The sequence below is a fragment of the Urocitellus parryii genome, chromosome 6 (genome assembly GCF_045843805.1).
Source record: "Urocitellus parryii isolate mUroPar1 chromosome 6, mUroPar1.hap1, whole genome shotgun sequence".
NCBI lineage: Eukaryota > Metazoa > Chordata > Mammalia > Rodentia > Sciuridae > Urocitellus > Urocitellus parryii.
The window spans coordinates 133,407,525-133,432,308 of NC_135536.1; the positions used below are offsets into that span (position 1 = coordinate 133,407,525).

A 24,784-nucleotide genomic window follows, 5' to 3' on the forward strand; every position below is an offset into this window, starting at 1 on the left:
TAGAATCCCAGGGTAGTGGACAGGGCCATTTCCTCAGAGGACACAGATAAGTCCCAGGGATGGGAATGGTTTGATGTGCATTGTAGCTCAGTACAGTTAAGAACTATCTGACAGTTATTGTGCTCAACATTGAAAAGGGTAGCTCAGAAATAGTAATGAGCTCTCTTCACCAAGGTGAATGATCTATCACATTAGTGAAGGATTTATTCCATTTTAAGAGTCACAGAATAGTTTTTAGCATTGAGAAGGAGGTTGGACAAGATGGCTTTGAGTATAACTTTCAAATTCATTAGCAGCTATCAAATACTTCCTATGTATCAGGCACGTAGTAGCTAAGTGCATTATATACTGTATAGTTTATTTCCTGCTTATCTTTTTTAATCCTTAGTGTAGGCCTCGTGCAGCTGGGGTTGTGGCTCAGTGGTAGAGCGCTTGCCTTGCATATGTAAGGCACTGGGTTCAATTCTCAGCACCACATATAAATAAATGAATAAAATAAAGGTCTGTCAACAACAAAAAAAAAATTAAAAAAAAATAGGTCTTGTAACTAAGAACTCTGATTCTCCACATTTTCAGATGAAAAAACTGAGATTTAGAGATAGGAAGCCTCAGTTTCTCCAAGATCATACAGCTAATAAGTGACAGAGCCAGAATTCTGAGCCTGGACTCTCTGATTCCAGGCCTGCACTTTTTCTCCACCATGCTACATCATCTACAGTGTCCCCTCCTGCTTTAAAAGATCTAATTGGGGCCATGTTTTTTTAGCAGATAACCAACCAAGTCAAGGATAAAATTCAAGAGGACAAGGTCTGGATTGTTTTCTAAACTCAGTAGTATTTGGCATTTGAATCTAGTTCTGCAAACAGGCAGTTGATGAGGGGAGATCTAGGGTAGACTAGAAAGAGAAGGTCCTGCTAGAACATTTTTTAAAAATAAAAATTAGGGAATGTAGTTCAGCAGTAGAGCACCTAGCATGTGCCCTGGGTTTGATCTATAGCATTAAAGAAAAAAAAAAATTACAGAGAACCTTAACTAATAATAGTTAATAGTTTTTCAGTTGGTTTGAAAAAAATAACAACATGCAGTGAGTGTACTTTGCTGCAGTCAGCTATATATATTCAATACTCAAAGAGCATAAAACATTAAGCCACTGAGTGGTAATCCTTTATTAAAGAAGATTCCTAGAACATGAAGAATAATGAGATGCTAGGTAATTTACCATTCCCTTTGCCTGGACGCCTTTGCCAGTTAATTTTAACCACCCCCTATCCTGTCCCTGACCTAATAGAGTATATTATACTTGGGTCATAGTACTTTTCACAGTCTTCCTTTTATTATAGTTGAATCTGTATATATTTTATCTCCCTTCCTTAATTCCACACCCTTTGAGAGCAGGGTTCACATCTTATCTTTATTTCCTCCTCCCATCTCTTAACACTGATGTTAAACATATTTGAAAATAGATGTTGTTACACATTATGTTCTTTTGGTGAAAATGAATGAATGCCTTGACATCTGGAGAAAACTTGAAATATATGGTAAGAAGACCAGGGAAGATCATAAACAGTTCAGGAGAAGGTGAACCCTTGTAATCCAGTGACTGAGGAGGCTGAGGCAGGAGGATCACAAGTTCAAGGTCAAACTCAGCAAATTAGTGAGACCTTGTCTCAAAATAAGAAGGGCTGGAGATGTAGCTCAGTGGTAAAACACCTCTGGGTTCAATCTCCTGTATCTCAAAATAAATGAATGAATAAATTCAAAGCAAAACTTAGGCAGGTGCACACCTGTAATCCTAGCATCTCAAGATGCTGAAGTAAGGGGACTGCAAGTTCAGAGCCAGCCTCAGCAAAAGCGAGGTTCTAAGCAACTCAGACCCTGTCTCTACATAAAATACAAAATAGGACTGGGGATGTGGCTCAGTGGTTGAGTGCCCCTAAATTCAATTCCTGGTGCCCCCTAAAATAAAAAAATCTTTACAAAACAGGTTGCCTTCTTGGCCTGCTTTCTGTACTTTAGCAGGGCTGCTTAAACTTAAAACCCCTCAAAACAGTCAAGAGTAGTTGTGATCTCTGCTAAAATGTCAACTCCTCTGATGAGACACCAATCTACTCTCACATCTCTGTGCTCTCCTCCCCACATACCTGAACACCTGCAACCTTTCGGTTTTCTTTTCTGGGTAGCTGTCACATAGAAAGGAAGAACATGTCTGGTATAGATTGAGGATTCAGTAGTGCTTAGGGGCAACTTTGGGGCTCCTGGAAGGTGTGAATCTCCTGAAAATCTTAAATCAGAGCTGCTGCTTCTTTAAAACAAAGACCTGATAAGCAGTTCTACTGTAAAAATACACAGAAACAGGAAAATAAGACTGTAATTCTTCAGAAAAGAGTTAAATAACTGTCTAAGGCTGAGGGTGTAGCTCAACAGTAGAGCATATGCTTAGTATGTGCAAGGAAAAGAGATAAGTGAAACTGAATGGCAGTACACTGAATTAATTAAGTGCCTCAGTAGACAACCATACTAGGCACAGCGGTGTCACTGAGAGGAAAGTGATTAACTGAACTTAGAGAGGCCTTAGCCTTTCTTGAATTTAGTTGGCCCAACCTTTGAGTCTTAGCCTCTTAACCTGAAAGAATGTTAGCAAGAAGTACAGTAGAAAGTAGTGAGGATTAGGATTAGCAAATAGCATCAAGTTGGCAGCACTCTAACCTGTGTTCTAATTCAGAGAAATACTTTCCACCAGGATGTCCCAGCAGGTTAGACAGGTTTGGTTTAGTTTAATTTACTTTACAGTACTGGAAATCGAACCTGGGGTCTCTCACTTACTAAGCATACACTCTAGCTACATTTAACTCTCTTCTGATGACTTCCATTTTTATTTTCCTGTTTCTGTGTGTTTTTACAGTAGAGCTATTCATCAGGCCTTTGTGGGCCACAGAAACTCTGATGTAAGCTTTTCAGGAGATTCATACCTTCCAGGAACCCTGAAGTTGTCCCCAAACACTGCTGAATCCTCATGCTACACCAGATGTTCTTCCTTTCATGTCTTAGAAAACTTGGTCACAGAAAGCTTAAGTAAAAAATTCTGTGTCCCTGTCCTGATTGGGGCATTCATACTGCCTCTAGGGAGTGTGATCTTAAACAGATAACTTCTGTTGACAGAAAATAAGTAGGGGGCCATTTTGGATGCCCAGTGGATCCAGTTACAAAAGCATGCACCTTCAGGAGAGGGAGGACGATATAATAACTTCCCAGAAATGAAAACTGAAAGGTTGCAGATGTCCAGGTGTGTGGAAGGAGAGCACAGAGATGTGAGAGTAGTTTAGACTACATAGTCTAGTCAGGAGTATTTTAGCCAAGATCACCCCTACTCTTGACTGTTTTGAGAGTTTTTAAGAGGAAAACCTGAATAGGACAGAAATATAAACACCAGCTTTTACTCCTTAAAGCATGGCCATGAATTTATGCTTTTGATCTTGAAAAACATCACAACAGAAATTTTTACCTCTTACAATTTCAGCTACAGAGGGGAAAAAGAAGAAGATTTCAGGTTCAGGACGGGGAGGCAGCTCAGTGGAAGAGTGCTTTGCCTAGCGTGAGACCCAGCACCACACACATTCACAAAAGATTTCAGATGCACCACCCAGTGTTTTCTACTTTTCCTTCTCCTTGTATCAGGCTATTCTGTTAGTTTATTGGGATATCTTAATCTTTATGTTAGGTAAAACTCTTCCTGGTTGTGATTTTTTTTATGTCAAATTACTATTGGATTTGCCAAAACTAAGAAATGAATGCACTTTTGTTTAAATTCTGTTAGATGCTTCCAAATAAATTTTGCTGGTGTCATTTTTTAGACAATTGCTGAGTTAGCAGAAAACAGAATTACCACTTAATAATTCGAATTTGTTCAATGCACACTGTTAGGCTGGTTTTCAGGCTCGTAAAGACTTTTGCCTTCTTGCCCTCCTCTGTTCCTGTGGTTTTGAGTGCTATCATCTACATGACTCCAATTCCAGATTTCCTTTTCTCCCAGCCCCCCTCTGTTAATCTGGTACTTTAACTCTCAGTGTTCTTTCAGGTATTTATCTAGATTTCTGCTGGCACTCATCAGTCACTCCTGCTCTTTAATAAAACCCTTCTTTGTGCTCCGATTATATCTCTAGTTTTTTAGGTACCTGAGTTCAGTTTCGATTCCTGGCTATCTGCTTCCCACACCCATGCTTGGCAACCTCCAGTTTTATCAAGTCTTCTCTATCTCTACTCAAAGAAATTTTACCCATCTGTCCTGGTCCAGTCCACTTCGTATTCAGTAGAAAAGGTCATAACTGATTTACAAGGTTTCCATGGATAGCTGCTTGCTCATCCTCTGCTAACTTATAGCAGTAAAATCATTGTGCTTATGTACAAAGGGTGGTTGTGATGTTTTCAAATCTGTTTATGCCAGTATACTGGTGCTAGAGTTATATAATTTAATTAAATAATATACAGGTGAATCAGCAGTGAGAAGAAAAGAATTGTTCTATGAAAACTAATATGGAGGATGCTTTAGGAAGACAAGTTATTTAAAAAGGAAATGACATAGAATTACATTTAGGCAAAGGAAAAAACACTGGGTGATGCATCTGAAACCATGAGGGGGTGGTGGGAGATCCTAATCACTCTCGAAGCATTCTATGCTTACTGCTTTGTAGGCATTGAAATTTTCCTTATTTAGAGAAACTGGATATTGTAGATGATCCATTCTGAGTGAGTTTGTGCAATAATGGCATAGAATTCTAATCAGCAGAGAAGATCTTCTTGCCCTTAATTGGTGGCTTTCAAATTTTTGTTTATAGTAAATGATGGTAGGCTTGGACTTTAATGGGGAAAGTCACAATATACGTCATAATAAGTCTTCATTATTTGAGTTGTAATACTCCAATGGAAGTCATTGAAAGTGAGGAAATCAGTGTTCTTAGTCTGCCTCCTTCCTTTTACCCCCTTTTCTTTCTAATTTTTGATAGCTGTGGTTTTCTACATTTGCAAGGCAAGTCATGGAGCATTGACATTGTTCTGTTGCCCTGATCCTATGTTATTCTTAGTCTTCTCATTAAATAGCTTTAGCGCTCACTGCCAGTCTTTTCTTTGTGCCATGATTTTTTTCAGTCATCTTGGGGTAGATTGTCACAAGTATATCTTTCTGTAGATTGCTCAAGAAAGAAAGACTCAGCACAGTATTTCCCATCCTGTTACTTTTATTGGTACTCAACTGGTATAAAATCCTTGAGTTACACATCATCTTCTTGAGAGTTTTTTTTTTTTTTTTTGTACCAAATTGAACCCAGGGGCACTTAACCACTGAACCAAAACCCCATATCCCTTTTCACATTTTATTTTGACACAGGGTCTCATTAAGTTGCTGGGGGCCTTGCTAAGTTTCTGAGGTTGGCTTTGAATTTGTGATCCTCCTGCCTCAGTCTCCTAGCTACTGTGATTATAGGCAAGCACCACTGTGCCCAGCTTCTTGAGAGTTTTGTGAGCAATTGCCCTTTTTCCACTAATGTTAAATATTAATGTGGAAATTTTCAAGATCTTGTTTCTCTTTCTTTCTTTTTTTTTTTGTATTCCACATTAAGTTTATTTAAAATGTGTAAAAGTATTAACAGATGCCAGAGTATTATTTACTCAACAGTATGTTTTACTGTTACATAGAACATTTAGTCAACACTATTATATCTGACATTTAACAACAGGATGCAATACATGAGTGTTAACATATAAACAAATATTCAGTTATAAAGACATATTGCATACATAAGGTAAATATAGGTAAAAAAAATGCACTATAAACCTGGCATGATGGTCCATGCTTGTAATCCAAGCAAACTGGGAAGCTGAGTAGTTTCAGAAGTTTAAACTCAGCTTCAGCAACCTAGTGTGGTTTCAAGCAACTTAGCAATACAGTCTCAACATTTGAAAAAGTGGAGAGAGGGCTTAAGAATGTGGCTCAGTGTATAAAAATACCTAAACGTAAACTGAAATACAACAAAAAATTAAAGTTTAAAATATTACACTTCAGTGTTAAACATCAAAAATAGATTTCATATAATTCTTTTCTCAGTATTCAAAAGTGAAAATAGTGATTTTTGATTTAGAAAAACATTTATATTCTTTCAAACATGACGTTTCTTCACTATGCATGTATGATATCTATGACTGATATTTCTACAAAATAATCTGATAATGCTTAATAAATTTAAGCAAAATCTAAAGACAACTACTTGTTTTCTAAACTTAAATGAGTTCTGTATTTTACTGATCCTCATATACATCAAGGTGTAATATATAGATAATAACATTACTATACTCTCACATTTATTATAAATGTTACACTGTCATGTAAGGCTTGTTTCTCTTTCAAGTGATTTGATATTTTGCCTGATTGCAGAAATCTAGAAACCTTATCTAAAAGATATGTTTTGGCACTGGCTATTTGGGTGTTTTCCCTGGCATACCTGTGCCCTTGTGGTATGTAGATTCCAGACCTCTTGCAGGTGAGAAACACAGTGAACTCTGTCTTTTTGTGATCTTTATGAACAAATCTTTACATGTATTTACCTTTTGGTGTTTATTTCCTTCATGCATATGCTGCATTTCCTTTGCTGTCTTCTCTAACTTCATTTCTCCTTATTCCTTTTTTTAAATTTTATTTTTTTTAGTTGTTGATAGAACTTTATTTTTATTTATTTATATGTGGTACTGGGAATTGAACCCAGTGTTTCACACTTGCTAGGCAAGCACTCTTACCATTGAGCTGCCACCCCAGCCCCTCCTTATTTCTTTTAATTCTTCTGTTTCATAACCTTTTTCCTGCTCTTCTCTTTTTGATCCTTATTGTGTGTTTTTTTAAAAAATTTTTTTAGTTGTAGTTGGTACAATATCTTTATTTATTTATTTTTATGTGGTGCTGAGGATAGAACCTAGTACTCACACATGCAAGGCAAGTGCTCTACCATGAGCTACGGTCCCAGCCCCCTTATTGTGTTTTTTAGCAGTGTCTTTTCTCCCTTTTGCGCTTTCCATTTTCACCTTCAATTCTGTAGCAGTAGTTTTTCCTTCAGCTTCTTCCTTGAGCTCTGCTAGTCTACATCTTCTCTTCTTTTCTCTCTACCCCTGCCCTAAGCTCTTGCATGTCTGCTTTGAGCCCTTGCTTCACAGAGACAGCTGTTTCATTCATTATGTTTTGTCTTTTTAATTTTGCAGAATACTTCATTAAAATTTTAACTGCTCCATGTTAGTATTTTCCAATGTCTACCATTTGTTTTTTTCTATTTCTTTTTCTTTCTTTCTTTTTGTATACGTATATAGATCCTGTGCATATTTCTCTTTTATAACATCTTTAAATAGATTGGTTTTTTAGGGACCAGCTATTTCTAGGATTCCTGATTCTTGCTTGAGGGAAATACCAAGACTGTTTCAGGCTGGCTGCAGTATTCCTGTGATTTAGGGTTTTGTGTGAGTTGACTTACCCTTTATTTCTATTCAGCCAATGAAGACACACTAAATAATTTTCACAATACAAAGACTTTCTTCTCTGCTGCCATAGAGACCAGCTCTGTGGGGCAAATAAAGCTTATTTATATGGTTTCTCATATAGCTCCATCTCTGTTCCAGGGAAGTTCCTGCCCTCCACAAACAAGGAATTTGGTAACACAGGACATGTGTTTTACCTACAGAAAGTATTTTTCTAGGCCTTTCTGACATCTTCAGCTCCCACATCCTCTCTTTATAGCATCCTTTCTTCCTTTCCTTCTATGAAGCAAAAGAGGCCTGGCCTGAGTTCTCTACTTCTGACACCTTTTCCACTTATTTGGGGTTTGGAATTTGTATTATCTTTTAGTTTTGTTGGAAAATGAAGTTTGCATTTTAATTTCTTTTTTACATTTAGAACACATTTGAATCACTTTTTTTGGTGGGCGATGGGTACCAGGATTGAACTCAGGAGAACTCAACTACTGAGCCACATCCCCAGCCCTATTTTTTTATATTTTATTTAGAGACAGGGTCTCACTGAGTTGCTTAGCACCTCGCTTTTGCTGAGGCTGGCTTGGAGCTGGCTATCCTCCTACCTCAGCCTCCTGAGCCGATGGGATTGCAGGCGTGCGCCATCGTGCCTGACTATGAATTAGAAATCTTTAACTGATTTTTTTCTTCTAACCCACTACTGGTCCCTGTGACATCATATATTGGATCTTTTACTACATTTTCTCCATAAAGCCTTCACCACCACACTGTCATAGGTATCTAAGCCCCTAAAGTTGAAGAAATATGCCACTCCGACATATGGAAAGCTTTCATTCATTCAGCACAACAATGCATTGGGCATTGTTCTAGGCCTTGTGGAGAATCATACAAGATCTTTGACATATTAGAGGCATATTTAAAGTGATTCTCTATGGATTGGAGGTCAGGAATGAATAGAATAGAAGACAGTTTGGGATTCTGAGGACGTGCCATCTAAAGGGCAGAATGTGAGCTTTTGAGGAAGGCAGACCTAGATTCAGCATTCAGTCCTGCCATAGGAATAGTTTTATTGACTTCCTTATATATAAAATGAAGATTACTTTACCTACCTTAGATGAACATCGTAAAATTTATATAAATAACAGTAAGTACTTAGCACATGCTCAACATCAGATAGCATTTTCTACTTGTGAAAAAGGGGTTGGTTAAGCAAAAAATAATAAATATTAAAAGTACTAGGATAGAAGCCTGTTTCTTTTTAAAATTATAATTAAATATACATAAAGTGTACCGTCTTTACCATTTTTACTTTCGAAGATCAGTAGAATTAAGCACATTCATGTTGTGCAGCCATCTCAACCATGTATTTCTAGAGAGCTTTATCTTGCAAAACCAAATCTCTGTACACCTTAAAAAACAATAACCATTTATCTCCCTCCAGATACTGATGGCCTCCATTCTATTTTTTGTTATACCAATCCGATCACTCTAAGTCCCTATCCTACAGTGTTTGTCTTTTGTGTCTTGGCTTATTTCACTTAGCATAGTTACATCAACATTCACCCATGTGTAGCATGTGCCAGAATTTTTTTGCTTTTAAAGGGTGAGTAATATTCCATTGCATGGATACATCACATTTTGTTTATACATTCTTACTGTCAAATATTGCTGCTATGAACATAGATGTCCAATGTCTCTGAGTTCCTGCTTTCAGTTCTTTTGGATGTATGCATTCAGTTCTTTTGCCGAGTCATATGGTAATTTTATTTTTCATTTTTTGTGGAACCGCCATGCAGTTCATACATCCAAAGGCTACTTTTTGATGGGGAAGTGCAAACAGTGTAATTCCCTAGGAAATAGTTTCAAAACAGTCTTATGTAACATTTTGTAAATTACCTAAATGTGAGACTTTGGCAATTAAGTTTCTGTTTATATAAGTAATGCATAATTCACATTGCATAACATTCAGAACACCTCATGTGTAGGGCATGTAAAGACAGAAAAATGGTTAATGAGGCTCAATGTGGGCATGTGCATGGGATGCTCCTGCCTTCGTGTCCTCCTTTCCCAAGATCAGAGGAAATATCCCTCGTTAATGTCATTCCTTCTGCTTACTGTGGGAAAAGCAGGAAGAACTGATCTATCACAAGCTCATTTATTAAAAAAAAAAAGTGCAGATGTAAAAGTCAAATGCATTTTATGCATTCATCTTAAGTATACAGATGATGGATTTTTCAATAATATACTTTGCCTTTTTTTGGAGGGGGGTGGGTACCAGGTATTATACTTTGCCTTTTATTGGAGGGGGGTGGGTACCAGGTATTATACTTTGCCTTTTTTTGGAGGGGGGTGGGTACCAGGTATTGAACTTAGGGGCACTTGACCACTGAGCCACATCCCCAGCCCTATTTTGTATTTTATTTAAAGACAGGGTCTCACTGAGTTGCTTAGCACCTTGCTTTTGCTAAGGCTGGCTTTGAACTCATGATCCTCCTTGAGCCTCCCAAGCCACTGGGATTATAGGAGTGCACCACTGTGCCCAGCATAATTTGCCTTTTTGTACTTAGCAATTTATTGTGAGCATTTTTTATATGATTAGGTGATCTTCAGCAACATTTAAGTTTTTGTTTTTGTTTTCATTATATTTGGAGGGTTTTGTTTGTTGGTGCTGGAGGGTGAACCCAGAGGCACTTTACTGCTGAGCTCCATCCCCAGACCTTTTTATTTATTTATTTATTCTTATTTTTGAAACAGTCTTGCTAAGTTGCTGAGGCTGGCTTTGAGCCTGTGATCCTCCTGTTTCAACCTCCTGAGTTGCTAGGATTACAAGTGTGCACTACTGTACCCATCTCATCCCAGGGCCTTTTTAAAACTTTAAGACAGGGCCTTGCTAGGTTGCCCAGGCTAGCCTGGAACTTGTGATCCTCCTGCCTCAGCCTCTTGAGCAGCTGGGATTATAGGCACCACCACTGTTCCCAAGTAAAGAGGTGTTTTAAGATAACAAGTCTCTCGGTTCCTGGGAGCTAAAGATGAAGTAGTTAAATCTTGCTGCTTTTCTGTGAATACTCTTGCTTTACTAAGTTGGAAGAATTGTCAAGTGGAAATAGCAACTGAGTTTGCTCCATTCTAAGCTAGTGGGCATTCAGTCTTCGGGATGTCACATTCAGCTCCATTCTCCCTCAATTCCAGTGAGGCCAAGGTTGAACTCCTTCCTCCCTGTCAGCTGGCTTTGCTGTGTAGCATCAAGGGAACTGGCCAGGGAAACTACAGCAGTCTCATCCACTCAGGAATCCATTGCTTAGCCACACATATGCATTGGGAATCTTCCATTTGGATGTAGTCTTTTCAACACAGGCAGAGATTCTCCCATTCCTTTTGTTTAATTTTTAAAATTTTTTTTTAGTTGTTGATGGGTCTTTCTTTAATTTATTTGTATGCAGTGCTAAAAATCCAACCCACTCTTGCTAGGCAAGTGCTCTACCACTGAGCTAAACCCCCTTTTGTTTTATGTTTTTAGTTACTGGAGATTTAACCAAGGGGTGCTTTACCACTGTGCTACATCCCCAGCCCTTTTTGTATTTTATTTTGAGACAGGCTCTCCCTAGGTTGCTTAGGGCCTTGCTAAGTTACCAAGGCCGGCCTTGAATTTGCAATCTTCCTGTCTCGACTTCCGGAGATGCTGGGATTACAGGTTTGTGCCACCACACTGCTCTCCCGTTTTGTAGATCTGAAAGTTTAGGTATTTTGTTCAGAATCAAATAGCAGAAGTGACTAAGACTGAAACCCAGTCTTCTCTCTTAATATCAGAATTTGTTCATTTTTTAAATTAAAAATTTTTTGGTCCCAATCCCAAAAAACCAAAGACCAAATGTTCTCTCTGATAATGCAGATGCTAACACAGAATAAGGGAAAGGAAGAATAGAAGTTCACTGAATTAGACCAAAGGGAATGAAGAAAAGCAAGGGGGGGGGGCGGGTGGATGGGAATAGGAGAGACAGTAGAATGAACTGGCCATAACTTTCCTATGTTCATCTAAAAAGAACAAAAAAGTTACAAATCAAGACCAAAAAAAATGCACAGGTGTTCAGATGCAAACATCTCTCTTTTCTCAACTCCTCATTGCCTAGAAAGTAACTTGGCACTTAACTCAAGACTAGACCTTTGGTACTCAGCTGGGGTGAATGTGCCCCCTGGGAGACAATTGGCAATGTTTGGAGACATTAGGTTGTTATAGCCAGAGGGTGCTATTGGCATCTACTGGGCAGAGATCAGGAATATGCTGCAGTGCACAGGACAGCTCAGCAGATAATTATGGAGCCCAAAATGTCATTAGTGCCCAGGCTGGAGATGGAAACTACCTTCTCAGCCTTGATTTCACTCTTTCCGTTACTGATACTGCCCTCCCAGCCAGATCCAGCAGCTCCCACACCTGTCCATAGACCATCTGAAGTACTTCTTCAGGACCTTTCACCTGAAATCCTCTTTCTACTTCTCTGATATCAGAGCCACCTGTGCTTCTCACACTGTCTCTGAAGCTCGGTGCTCTCTCCAGCCATTGTTTTTTCCTTCTCGCCTCCTATGGACTACTCTAATAATTTGGCACTTAGCTGACAATAGAAGGTGGTGCTTGCTTTCTTTCCAACTTGATGGAAAGTAAAGTAAAGGCTATGTTAATATTATTTGATTTGAAATATGAACTGCTACCCAGTGGGCACCTCTGACTTAGCCCACACAGGGTTTTCCATGATAGCTTTCCTGACACCCTGGGCTACAGTGACTGAGACAGCTCTGTTCCATCACAGCAGTTGAGTACCTTGGGATTAAGCTTTGTTTAGAGCAACTAAACAAAGAACAACTAGCTGGGTGGAACCTGAGCACAAATGAATGTATAATTAGAAAAGTATGTAGAACCTACTTCTTATTTCAGTTATAAGACACAGGGTGAGGATGGTAATTCAGGAATGGGCTGTAGTTTGCCTCTGATCACTTCCTTCCAATGGAGTGTAGGCTGGAGGATCCTTCTTAAGGCACTTGGGAGATATTCCATTTCAGCTGTTCAGATAGTGACTGATCCACCATAGCTGGACCTGATGACTGCAGTTGGTGTTGATGAAGATGATATTAGTAGTGAAAACTGCCATAGAGTCTAGTGTGTGCCAGGCATCAGCCAAGATGCTTCATTCATTAGTTATTTCATCCAGTCTCCAGTGTAGCCCTGGAGGGAAGCTGAAGCTCTGAAAGAATAATTTTCCCAAGGCACCTGGCTAAGAAATAGCAAGCTGGAGGTTAAACAAGATGTATCTGACTCCAAAGTGTCAGCTTCCATCTCACTGTCTTGAACGTAGCCAGGCGCCTTTGCTGCTGCTGCTGGAAGTTATTTATGCTGTGTGATATGCCGTGTTGGGAAGAGACCCCTGTGGTCTCCCTGGAAAGGGGGCTTAGGAGTCTTGAGTTGTGAATCAGGACCAGGTGCCCCACTTGACCACTCTGCTGCTGCAGGACAAGGAAACCTCATGGGCTGTGCCCTGATCACTGGAGTATGTGCTGACCTTCTGATTTTTGCTTCCCTTCTAGGTGCACTATATCCTCCAGGAGGTGGTGATGGGTGGGATGGTGTTGGAAACAAACATGAATGAAATTGTGGCTCAGATTGAAGCTCAAAACAGGCTGGAGAAATCAGAGGTGAGCTGTGTGCTTGCCTGGACAGAGAAAGGAATGTGTGCAAGTGCCAATTTGTGTTGCTGTGGAACCTTAGGAAATGGTTTATCCTCATCTTCTCACTCCTTTGTATCCATCAAAACTTATTGACTTGGAGGTTGGTCCTGAAAATTGAGCAAGTCAGGAGAGTTGAAGTCTTAGACTTTCAGGATGGAAGTGTGAATGGAAAAGACAAATAGCAGAGGAAGGCACACAGCTTCTGGCTTGGGGGGTGATGGCCTGTTTGTGGTTTGTAATTTCTTCTCTTAAAGCCACATGCTCCCTGGAGAGATCCAGAATCCCATTCTCTGGTTCACTGTGGTTTCCTAGTTTGTGTGCTATATGACTCTAATCTCCCAGCAGCCATTTATCATGGAAATGTCATGTGACAATAAGCTGGGACACGTGGATATGCTGGGACAAACTGGGACAGGTTGGGGACTTTGATGTTGATATCGCCAATGTTGATGTTCCATGGGATCTCAGGCAGGTTGATGTTTTTCACAGCCAATATCTTCAGAGTTTCCAATGTCCTCATTTCCAGCTAGCCTGCTAAAGGGCCACAGCAGAGTTGGGGCCACATTTGAAAATCTCATTCCCAATCCATCCTCATGGGGCTGGGCTTGATAAGAAGTTCTCAGTGAAGTTAGTTCTATCCCCTTGACATCTTTCTGACCCCTTCCTCAGTCAAAGACAAGCAGTCACCTATGCAGAAATAGCAGAACAAATTACCTCTTAAATTATCTGAGTGTCTTAAAAAAGAGTTTCTTTGCTTTGTATGATGGAACCTGATCTTGCGAAACAAGGAATTCTCTACGTGAGGATTGGCAGTCCTGCTGAGGAAGCTTTTCCAGACCGCAGCTCTTGTGGCAGCTTTAGTTTTTTGAGAAAGGCAGTCTGGAAAACTTCCAGAAATAGTGAGTGAGTCAGAGGCAAGGGGTTTGGAAACCAGAAGAAACGGAGATTTGCTGGGTGAGGGTGGAATTGGAGTCATATCCTAAAAGTAGTTAATAGGGGAAATAATTTAGAGAGCCTACTTTAGCTCTTCCCCTCCCCACACTGGGAGTAAGCCTGTAGGCCTGTCACAGATGTCTCTGCTATTTTTGTTACTAGTCTTCTGTGTCTGCTACACTCCACCTCCTGCACGTCCATGTGTCCCAACTTATTGCCACATGACATTTCCAAAGCCAGCCCTTTTCCATATCACATTCTTAGTTGGCAAGCAATTGCCCTAAAGCTGTGACATTCCATTTTTGAATGAACCTGTGGCTTTGCCTTTGTCTATAAGATTGTCTCTTGAGGAAAGGATTTTGTTTTGTAACCAGAAAAGCACTTCCTCAATGCTCTTTACAGCTTGGATATACCACTTCAAGTTATCTTAGCCAGTATCTATTAACACCCACCATGGACCAAATGCTGTTAGATTCTGAGGCTCTGGAACTGCATAAGACACAGCCCTATCTTGGAGGAGCTTGCAGTCTGATATGAGCTCAGGCTTTGGGTCCCCCATACCAAGCCCCAGCTACCTTAACGATTGTTTTGTTGGCTGCCTTTGAGGAATAAGGATAAAAATTTTAAAATTCTGTTGTTTGCTCAGTTTGGAATTTTTCTAGGTCTCCTTCATCTGTATTTTGTTTTGTTTTGAAAGCATTAAGCAGATGTCACTGAGAATGGTCTCACATTCACCTCTCATTTTTCCTCAGGGTGGCCTTTCAGCAGCACCCGCGCGGGCCGTGTCTGCTGTGAAGAACATGAATCTGCCTGAGATCCCACGGAACATCAACATTGGCGATATCAACATCAAAGTCCCCAATCTGTCCCAGTTTGTCTGAGGGTGGAGGGTTGGAGACCTTAAGACAGACAAAGACAGTCAAGTCTGGAAACAATCCATTTTGAGCCTTAGAAGAGTCAAGCCTCAGGACCTTGAACCTTTCTGTCTGGGAAGACCATCTGGCCTGGAATGGGGAAGGGATTCAGATGCCACTGTGTGGAGCGCTTAGTTCTCGCACATACAGTCATGCCACTGTATACATGGCACTGGTGATGTGAGTAGGCAGTCAGTGTGGCCAGGCCACTTGCACATTTACCTCCTGCACACAGCTGCTCCCAGGGACTGAGGACTGTGTGGATCAAGCCCACCTGTGGCCCAGAATCCCATCACTAGAGCTGAGTACTTTCTCTGACTAAAATTTTCTTCTTCAGTACCACAGGCTTCTGAGGTCCTCTGGCATTTACTTGTGGCAAGCACCTAGGGAAGAGGATCAGCCCTTCAGACCTTGGGATGTGGCAAGTAAGGGAAGGGTATATAAGAACCACAGACACCTGCAGGCTCTCCTAGGGTTACACACAGAATCCTTTTGTATAACCAAGCTGTCTGGTCATCGCCTCCTGTTAAATACATCCCCTGTGGCTTCAGTTCTGTTCTCACAGGTGTTTATAGGCAGGACATAATCTAAATCATAAGCCTGGCTCATTTCACCATACTTCTGCTGATAAAGGAGGTACCTCACACCACAGAGAGATCCTCCTCCCAGAGAAGAGGTCCTGTGACTGTTAGAGGTTAAAGCTGCCAATGTGTGGAATATCCCAGGATTATGACTCTTCCCAAGTTTAAAACACATTCCCTTCCTAAGAGCAGTTGCTGTGTTGTGATAATGAGTCCCCCCCATCAGTAGGAGACCCAATGCCACCAGTGCCAGCCTCTAGAACATGCGATCTGGGGCCCCTTGCAGGGTCCAGACCAGGAACACACTGGTGAAGACTGGAGCAGTGCTGCATCTTCTCCCTCCCTGAGCTTGACTTTGGACACTTCCAGTTCCCTCAGGTGACAGTCTCCCAGGGCTTTGGAGACCTGTAAATGTTTACATGCAAAGAGTCTTTCTTCCTATGGATAATTTGAATCTAAAACCACTGCTCATAGTAGGACCTCTTACTCCACATTGTCCCACCACACTGTCGTGCCGGCCAGGTCTCAGGAATGATGAGAGCTGCCTTGAGATTAGGGAGCTAACTGCACTTTGATGGAAGTCTCCCAGCCTGGTGTCCCAAACTGGTTCCTCAGGCCTCCTGAAGCTGTTGCAGAGCAGGCCTGAGATGGTGCCTAGCAGGACTCTGTGTCAGGGCCATATCATTTTTCTTTTCTTGAACAGTACTTCCCATGGTTTGTGCCCATTGTTCCTGGAAGCTTCCTGTCCTTACTCCTTCAGCACCACTGTGGTAACCTCAGTGATAGGCAGTTGACCAGAAGGTAGGCCTCTTGTGGGAAAGGGGGAAGAATGGGAGAATCAATCTGATGACAAACCCCTCACAACACTCCCCTAAGGGATTTGAATTTTTTTTTTTTTTTAGCACATTGATATCCCTTTCATGTTTGCCAAGTATGAAATAGGAATAAAATAAGGCAACTGATGCTGGGCATGGTGGCATATGCCTGTAATCCTAGCAGCTCTGGAGGCTTAGGCAGGAGGATCACAAGTTCAGCAACAGCAAGGCACTAAGCAACTCAGTGAGACCCTGTCTCTAAAAAAGAATACCAAAAATAGTGCTAGGGATGTGGCTCAGTGGTAGAGTGCCCCTAAGTTCAATTCCTGGTACAAAAAAACAAAGGTAACTGATATTTACTCTGTACCTACCGTAAGGTAGAATAAACAAGATTCTTCAACAGTTCTTACGACAGACTTTCTTATCCCCATTTCGCAGGTGAAGAAAGTAGATTCAGGTCCAGTAACCTGCTTTAAAGTTACAGGAGGCTAAGGTTTGACACCATCTGCCTGCCTGACTATGGAAGTCCTTTTTCCCCCCACACTGCTGAAAGTGGCTTCTCCCAATTTTATCATCTTTATAGATAAGGAAGCTCAGTCTCAAAGGGATTAAGCACCTTCTCACAAACTGATAAAAACAGGCTTGGTTTTCTACCAGTGACCACATCATAAACTAAGAGCTGAAAAGGGTCTCTGTCTCCCTTCAGTTTAACTGTGTAAGCCCAGAGTGTTAAGTGTTGTGTTGAGGGTCACAAAGCTAGAAAAAAGTCACCATTCTTGAGTTCATTTGTTAGGTGGCTGAATGCATTACTGCAAGACAGTCATGTGAACCGAATTTCCTGGGATAGTCATGGTTTCAAATTTTTTGCCTACCAGAAACAATGGTTCCCAAAAATCATTGACTAGCCATGTGGATTATAAAAGTAAGCATCCGGGCAACCTCCCTCATACCACCTCTTAAAATTCATAAAACTGATTTTTTGCTTGGAAAAAAAAATCCATCTGGACCAGTCACAATACTACTGTTCATTAACTACTTGAGGTTGCCTTTAAATCCAACTAGCTTTTTTTCCTGCTATCAGCAAAACCATAAACATCTTTTTTTTTTTTTCCTTTTTTAGTAGTTAAAGAGAAAATCTTCTTTGGCTTTTTTTTTTTAAAGGAATAAATTTTGCTGCTAAGAGATGTCAGTTATAAAAGTAGGGGTACGGTAGTGCATATCTACTATTATAACCTTAGCTACATTGGAGGCTGAGGCAGAAAAATCACAAGCTTGAGGCCAGCCTGAGCAACTTGGTTCTTAAAACAAATGTTAAAAAAAAAATTTTTTTTTTTTTTAAAGGACTGGGCATGTAGCTCAGTAATAGAGCATTCCTGGGTTCAATCCACATTACCAAAAAAAAAAAAAAAAATCTAGGTTTGGATTTACTTTAGGATGCCTTGGCCCTTGATGGTTGGTTTATAATACTGGACTTTTAATGCTCACTGACACTAATTAAAATCTGAAATTCTTCCATCGTACAGTTTCTAGTTGCCTATTGAACTTAGTTCTAGGCTCTGAAGATAAGAGGGAAATGAGGCCTTGCCTTCTTAGCTGCCTATGATTATCTGAGAGTACAACTGGAGCTGTGGAGAAATCAGTGATTGTGATAATGTGGAGTATTTAAATGACTGTATCCATTTCCTACCATTGGCTGGCTACATGCTGGCTGGGCCACGCCCAGAACAGCCCATCTTCTGGGTCTGGCCATGGTCCTGTGAGTGCCACACCCAAGATGTCTTGAGTTCTGGAAAGTTCTTGTTTATTCAGGCAGGCCTTTGCCACTTGCAGAGCCAATCCTCCCTGTATACCACCTCCACCCACAGAGCCAGCCCAGGGAAGTTCTCTCTAGCCCTGGCTGCCCCCCAAGTTTGTGGGGGCAGGGAGTAGGCACAGGAATGTGGCTAAAACCAGTTTGCTGGCTAAATCTTAATCCGTTGCCCAGTGTTTAGTGGGGATTTCCTCAGTATGGCAATATGTTCATGGCTTTCAGATAAGATGCAGCAGTGAGTGGTACATGAAAATAAAGAGAGGAGTGGGCCTAGTCCAGGTTTAGCAATAACCAAGGGAGAGAGCCATAGAAATATGGGAGAGACCCAGAGGAGCATATTGGTTCTTAGCAAATACCATTTTCCACCTCCTGAGGGAAGCCATCTCACTGTAGTGGCTGTAGGCCTCTGGTCTACCCACACTTGAACACCAGCACATGGCCGGTGCTCACAGATACTTGAATAGCAGTCCTTAAGGTTCAGGCTAAAGGCTCTGTTTGGGCAGTGTTTTCACAGAAGTGGCAGATGAGAAAATGGGCCCCTCAAGGGAGGTAGTTGCATGGAAATGATTAATTCTTTCTGATTTCAGTTTTTCCCTTTGTAAGGGGAAATGACATACAGTTCAAATTTTAAGAAAAGATTGGTCAGCAAAAAGACTGATCAACACTGTTACTCTACCACTTAGCCCCATCTCTGGAAGCAGCAAGTATTTCCAAGTACAAAGAAACAAAGTCCCTGGATCTTTATTAACCAAAACTGAGGGCATACCTTCTTGGAAGTTATATTCCATCTGGCCCTGTTGGTTGACCTTAGCCCAGCACAGTCATGCCAGCCTCTTTGGGGAGGAGGGGCCTTACAGATAACCCAGTGTAAAACAGCACCCCAAGTTAAACACTACCTGTCACTACTCAGCCTTACCTTTTCCAGGGCGCTCTGACATGTTTGGTTTTAAGTTATTTTTTTCTGGGATTAAGTTTGGGGGGTAGGGCAAAGTTTGTCTTTTTTGTCCTAGCTGCTCAATAAATAACTGTTGAATGAGTGAATGGTTGAGGCAGATGGTAATTAATTCTTACAATCTCTCAGCTGATGCTCTCCAGGGCCCTGTGCACACTAGAAAGGAGAACCAGGGTGATGGCATTGGAAGCAGGAAGTGGAGGGGGGCAGGTGATGGCTGTGAAGGGTGAGGGAGGGAGAAGAGTGACATTGGTTGATGTTGGCAGATGGAGGAGTGGCAGAAATGGTGCCTCAGAGAAGGATGTGGTGGAGGTGGAGTGTTAGTGTTCAGGGGTTTGGATGTTAGGTTGCAGTCGTCTAGGGGCAGATGTCCACAAACAATTTAATGAACAGGAGAGGAAGAGTGTTCATCCCCTCATGAGGGCGAGTGATGTTACAAGGGATGAGAGGGCTGGGGACAGCCCATGAGCAGGGGAAGAAAGAAATGTCTAGTCATTGAAGTGACTTCTAGTCAGGGGAGGACTCTCAGTGGGAAGAGGGACTAAGAAGAGGTGATCTCCTGGGCTTGTAGCTGCTCAGCCAAGCCCCGGTAAGTGAGCCAGCAAAAATGGAGAACATTGAAGAAGTGGCTGTAGCTAGTGGTGTGACAAGGTCAAAACGATAAGGTGGCTGCAAGGGTCACCATCTATCTGTGTAATGCAGCCAGAACCTTCCAAAGGTCAGTTTCCTCATCCATCAAAAGGGGGCAACCGCCAGGCACAGTGGCATGCGCTTGTAATCTCAGCAGCTTGGGGGTCTGAGGCAGGAGGATCATGAGTTCAAAGCCAGTTTCAGCAACTTAGCAAGGCCCTAAGCAACTTAGCAAGACCCAGTCTCTAAATAAAAAAGAAGGGCTGGGGATGTGGCTCAGTGGTTAAGCACCCCAGGGTTTAATCCCTGGTACAAAAAGGTGGGGTGTTGGGGGGAGCAGTAATCCCTGCTTCAGGGTTGTTATGAGGATTCACAGATCATGATGCAGGACCACAAAGAGCTCCACAAACAGGCTGCGCCTTCATTGGGTTTTTTGCAGAGGGAATGGAAGTTGAGGTAGAGGAATATGTGAGAAGTTAGTGGTCCAAAGAAGAGAGATGCCATATCTGGTGCTCAAGTCCTGGCAGAAACAGGAGGGGACAAAAGGGTAGTAATAACCAAGGGGCTTCAAGGAAGGGTGCTTCAGAGGGAGGACAGGAACAGTGGCCACTGACCTGGTCTCAGTGGGGTTCCAAGCCAAGGTACTGTCAAAAGTCACCCTTTGTCCTGAGCAGTGCCCATGTGAAAGTGTTTCCCAACCTCTCAGGTGCAGGGCTCCAGGTGCCTGACACCCTTCCAACCCTCCAAGAGGCTCTGCAGCTGGCTTCAGGCCTCAGGGGCCACAAGTCTTCTTCACTGAAGCAAGGTTGAATTTGAACTGCCAACTGCTAAACCAGCTTTTCTGGAATTTGCTTTGCATAACTGGGAAGTGTAGCTGACTCCTCAATTAGCTAGACCCCCCCAACCTCCGTGTTGGACTCAGCCCTTTGGGGACAGGAGTTCTCAGCTAAGAACCCGTCCTGGGCTTCCCAGCTTGTCTGCCTCTTTGCACTGGTTGCACCTGCCTTGGCCCAAGAAACTGCCACCCAGCTCAGCAGCTGTTTAAAGTGCACGATGACATTACAGGGTTGGAAGGAAATCCCGTCAACTCTGTGCCAAACAGACAGGTTCTTGTGACGTTACCTGGCATCACAACCTGAGCCTGGCACAGGTAGACATTTATTTTTTTTATGTGGTGCAGAGGATTGAACCCAGTGCCTCATGCTTGCTAGGCAAGTGCTCTACCACTGAGCCACAACCCCAGCTTCTACAACCTGTTCTTGACATGTCACTCACCTCACTCCCAGCCCAGCCCAGCCCTGTAGAGCTGCTCTGGACTCCCTTGGCTCCAGGCCAGGTCCTGTCTTCGGACCACACAGCTCCCCTGGCTTCCACGTGTCCTCACAGGTGGCACTGTTGCTCTGGCCTACAGCCCCAGCTTTGTCCCTCATTGAGGTCCAGGCATCCCAGCCCCTATCTTCTCATCCCTTCATAGCCCCAAGCCAAAGTTCTCTGTCCCTGAGAACTCACCACCAGCCACAAATGCCGTTCAGTGTCAGTGTCCTGGAGCCCATGCCCTGCCCAGATTCCTCACAGCCCTCTGCTATTTCTCTGCCTTCACCTCAGACTCCTATCCCCCGTCTCACTGCCTAACAGCCAGCACGAACCTTCTAATGCATTGATCAACCACCTATGACCTGGCAGCATCTAGAGATTTCTGCAGGCTTCCTGCCAGCCTCAAAACAGAATTCACGGCCTCGCATGGCTGCCTCACTGCCATTATGTCCTCACGTCATACCAAGCTCTGCCTCACTGCCTCCCTCCAGCCTCATCTCATGCAGTTCCTTAAATGTGCCAGGCTCACGCCCACTGTAGGGTCTTGGCCCTTGCTCTCTGCCTGTCTTCAGCTCCCCCTGGCTCCTCCCTTTGTTTAGTGCCTGCCCAAGTGTCACTTCAGAGGACTTTACAGTCCTGCCTGGCTAAAATGCCACCTGTTACTATTTGGATATGAGGTGTCCCCCAAAGCTCCTGCACTGATGAAGCAGTGTTCAGAGGTGAAGTGAGTGGATCGTGAGAGCTGGAACCTCGTCCGTCAGTCCAGCCTATGTTGAATGGACCGCCTGGGTAGTAACCGTAGGCAGGTGGGGTGTGGTTGGAGAAGGTGGGTCACTGGGAGCGTGCTCTGGAAGGGTGTGATTTTGTTAGCCACTTCCCCCTTTCTTCTCTCTGCTTCCTGGGCCACCATGAGTAGAGCCGTGCTCCTCCTTGAGGCCCTTCTGCTTTGATGTTCTGCCTCACCTTGGGCCCAGAGCTACACATGGGACAAGCTCTGGAATGATGAGCCAAAATAAACTTTTCCAAGTGTTTTTGTCAGGTATTTAGGTCACAGTGACAAAAATCTGACTAACATGCCACTCTTCCCTAGGCACTCTCCGTCCAGCGCCTCACTTCATCCTTCGAGGCCCTATTGCCTGACATTATAGGCAAAACCAGCTCTGGTTTTTCCTCTCTTTTTTTTTTTTTTCCTACTGTGTTGCTGGTCCCTAATATAGTATCTGACCCATGTTGTCAGTAAATAAGGAATTGTTCAACAAATACATGAAAAAATGCAACCCTAGTACTCTCTCAGGCATCTTGAGGCTCCACAATCACCCTCCAGGGCAAGAACTTCTGTAGGGTGGGGAGTCACAGGGCCTGACTTATCTTCTTGTTTTTAGGTACTGGGGATGGAACTTGGGGCCTTGCACATGCTAGGCAAGCTCTCTACCAATGAGCTCTATCCCCAGTGTAGGCCTGGCTTCTTGATTCACTGTGTGACCAGGAGCAAGTCATTTAGTTATGTATTTCTAATTTTTAGGGAAAATTATGAGAAATCACTTTATAGACACAAGGTTTTGAATGAGATGCAAATTTAGTTTGAATCCTAGCTCTGCTGCTTTCAGCTGTGTGACCTTGAACAACAGACCCAAACTTTCTGTGCTTCTGTTTCCACATGGGAACAAAATAGCATCCTTGTATGAGTTGCAAACCATTGACCCAACCCAGAAATGACATTAAAGGGAAGTTCTCATAAACTCAGAGGGAAAGTAGAAAGCCTATAACAAAACTAGCCAGGTCACAAGTAAAAAATCTTCTGGAACACTCTATTGGCACTGCCTACACTGGACTTCAGGGCCACAAACCTGCCAAGAGGCAAACTCCTAGCAGATACCTCTGGTGAAGCTGGGGTCATGGACAAAACCTTTTGGTGACAAAGGAGAGGGAGGCTCAGCCCCAGGATCACATAATGGGGAAGAAACAGGACAGCTTTCCTTGACACTGCATGCAGAGAGTGGTTGTGAGAATTAAGTGTTGATCCAGAACTCTCATGCACAGCTGGTAGAAAACCTAAGAAGTTGTCTGGTGAAACCTGTTGGAATTAACACTTGCTGACCCTGTGACTCAGTGAGACCAAAGGAGTACATGTGTCCAGATCTTTTGTCCACCAAAAGATGTGGATAAAGAGTCAACAGCACTATGCATACTCACCAAAACCTATAAACTACCGAAGTGCCACCAACAATGGAATACCTCACAGGCCAGAAAAAGAATACACCAGGGCTACACACAGCAACTTGGATAAATCAACAACCTTGAGCATAAGAAGCAGGTGCACAAGAAAGGGGATTGTAGGATTTCATTTATTTGGAACTCAAAGACAAGCAAAATGATTCTGTGGCATTAGCTGCAAGGATAGTGGTGCCCCCTTAGAAGGATAAAGACAGAAGGGGATGCAAGCAGGATTCCTGGGGTGCTGAGGGCTCACTTTCTTCATCTGCTGGTGGTTTCCCTTGTGTGTTCATTTTGTGAAGCATTATTGAGTTCTCCACTTAGCATTTGTATTTTTCTCTAGGCATGCTATACTTCATTAAAGCAAATAACATGCAGGTTTATGAAAAAAAAGTAGTGCATGAAAAGCAGCCAGGATAATGGTATGAGCTGGATAAGCATTAGGTTGTCATGCCGGGAGGGGTGGCGCATGCCTGTAATCCCAGCAACTGGAGAGACTGAGGCAGGAGGATCATAAGTTCCAAGCCAGCCTGGGCAACTTCAAGAGAAAAATAATAATAGGGCTGGGAGGATAACTGGGTGGTAGAGAAACCCTGGGTTCAATCCCCAGCACCCCCCACTTAAAATTTTTTTTTTGGTCATTGATATTCTTATCACTGTTTTCTTTGTCATGTTTGTTCTCTCCCCCAACCACTCCCCCTCCACCATTCTCACGAGGCTAGAAGAGACCAATGTGTTCTCCATTCTCAAACTCTCACAGCAGAAAGAATGGATGCCCTGAGTACAGGTGGCTCTGAGCTTGTGTATGGGATCCTTACTCTTTACTTTTCCCAGGGAAATGAGGAAAGACCTTCTGGAGAAAGTATATCTCTGGACCATGGAGGAGATTCGCCAGTCCAACAGGCTGTGGTGTGATGGGGTGCCAGAGGACAGCGCAGCAGACTGTCGTGTCTGTGCTGCTGTAAGGGACTGCCACAGACTCTAACTTACAAAGAATACAAATTTATTTCTCACCATCCTGGAGGCAGGGAAGTCCTTCACCCTGCATAAATCCACGGAGGAAGATGGAAAGGCACACTGACTCTTAAAACAAACCCATCTTGATAAGATTTTATCTATCCAGGAGGTAAAGTTCTTGTGACCATTTTACCTATTAAAGATCCTGCTTCCAACACCGTTGCACCGAGAGTTTTAAGTTTCCATCTCACAGACTTTGGGAGACACAGTCAACCACACAGCACAGACTAAGGGTCCCCAAGGAGCCGAGAGCAAGAGTGGGGAATTTGAGGCTGGGGGAGGTGAGGGATTTGGAGCTTACCCTGAGGGCAGCAGTGGGCCCTGGAAAGGTCTGTCTGCATTTTGGGGGGTTGAGGGAATGATTATGTTTTCATTTTGGTATCTGGTTT

General features: G+C 42.6%; 1 protein-coding gene across 3 annotated transcripts in view; it reads left to right on the forward strand.

Annotated features, from left to right (window-relative positions):
* The window catches only part of Ap3s2 (adaptor related protein complex 3 subunit sigma 2), a 55,096-nt gene extending 30,556 nt beyond the window's left edge, over window positions 1–24,540 (forward strand). The window contains exons 5-7 of one of the 3 annotated variants that reach the window (XR_003300717.2): window positions 13,075–13,182; window positions 14,901–15,487; window positions 24,213–24,540. Coding sequence is in view for 2 of the 3 variants with exons in the window: in XM_026388262.2 (XP_026244047.1) it covers window positions 13,075–13,182; window positions 14,901–15,029 (237 nt within the window). In the remaining variant the exon portion in view is untranslated. Of the gene's footprint in view, window positions 1–13,074; window positions 13,183–14,900; window positions 16,710–24,212 lie in introns of those variants that run through there. The other 2 variants (XM_026388262.2, XM_026388263.2) reach the window with 2 other exon arrangements.
* The last annotated feature ends 244 nt before the right edge of the window (window positions 24,541–24,784 follow it).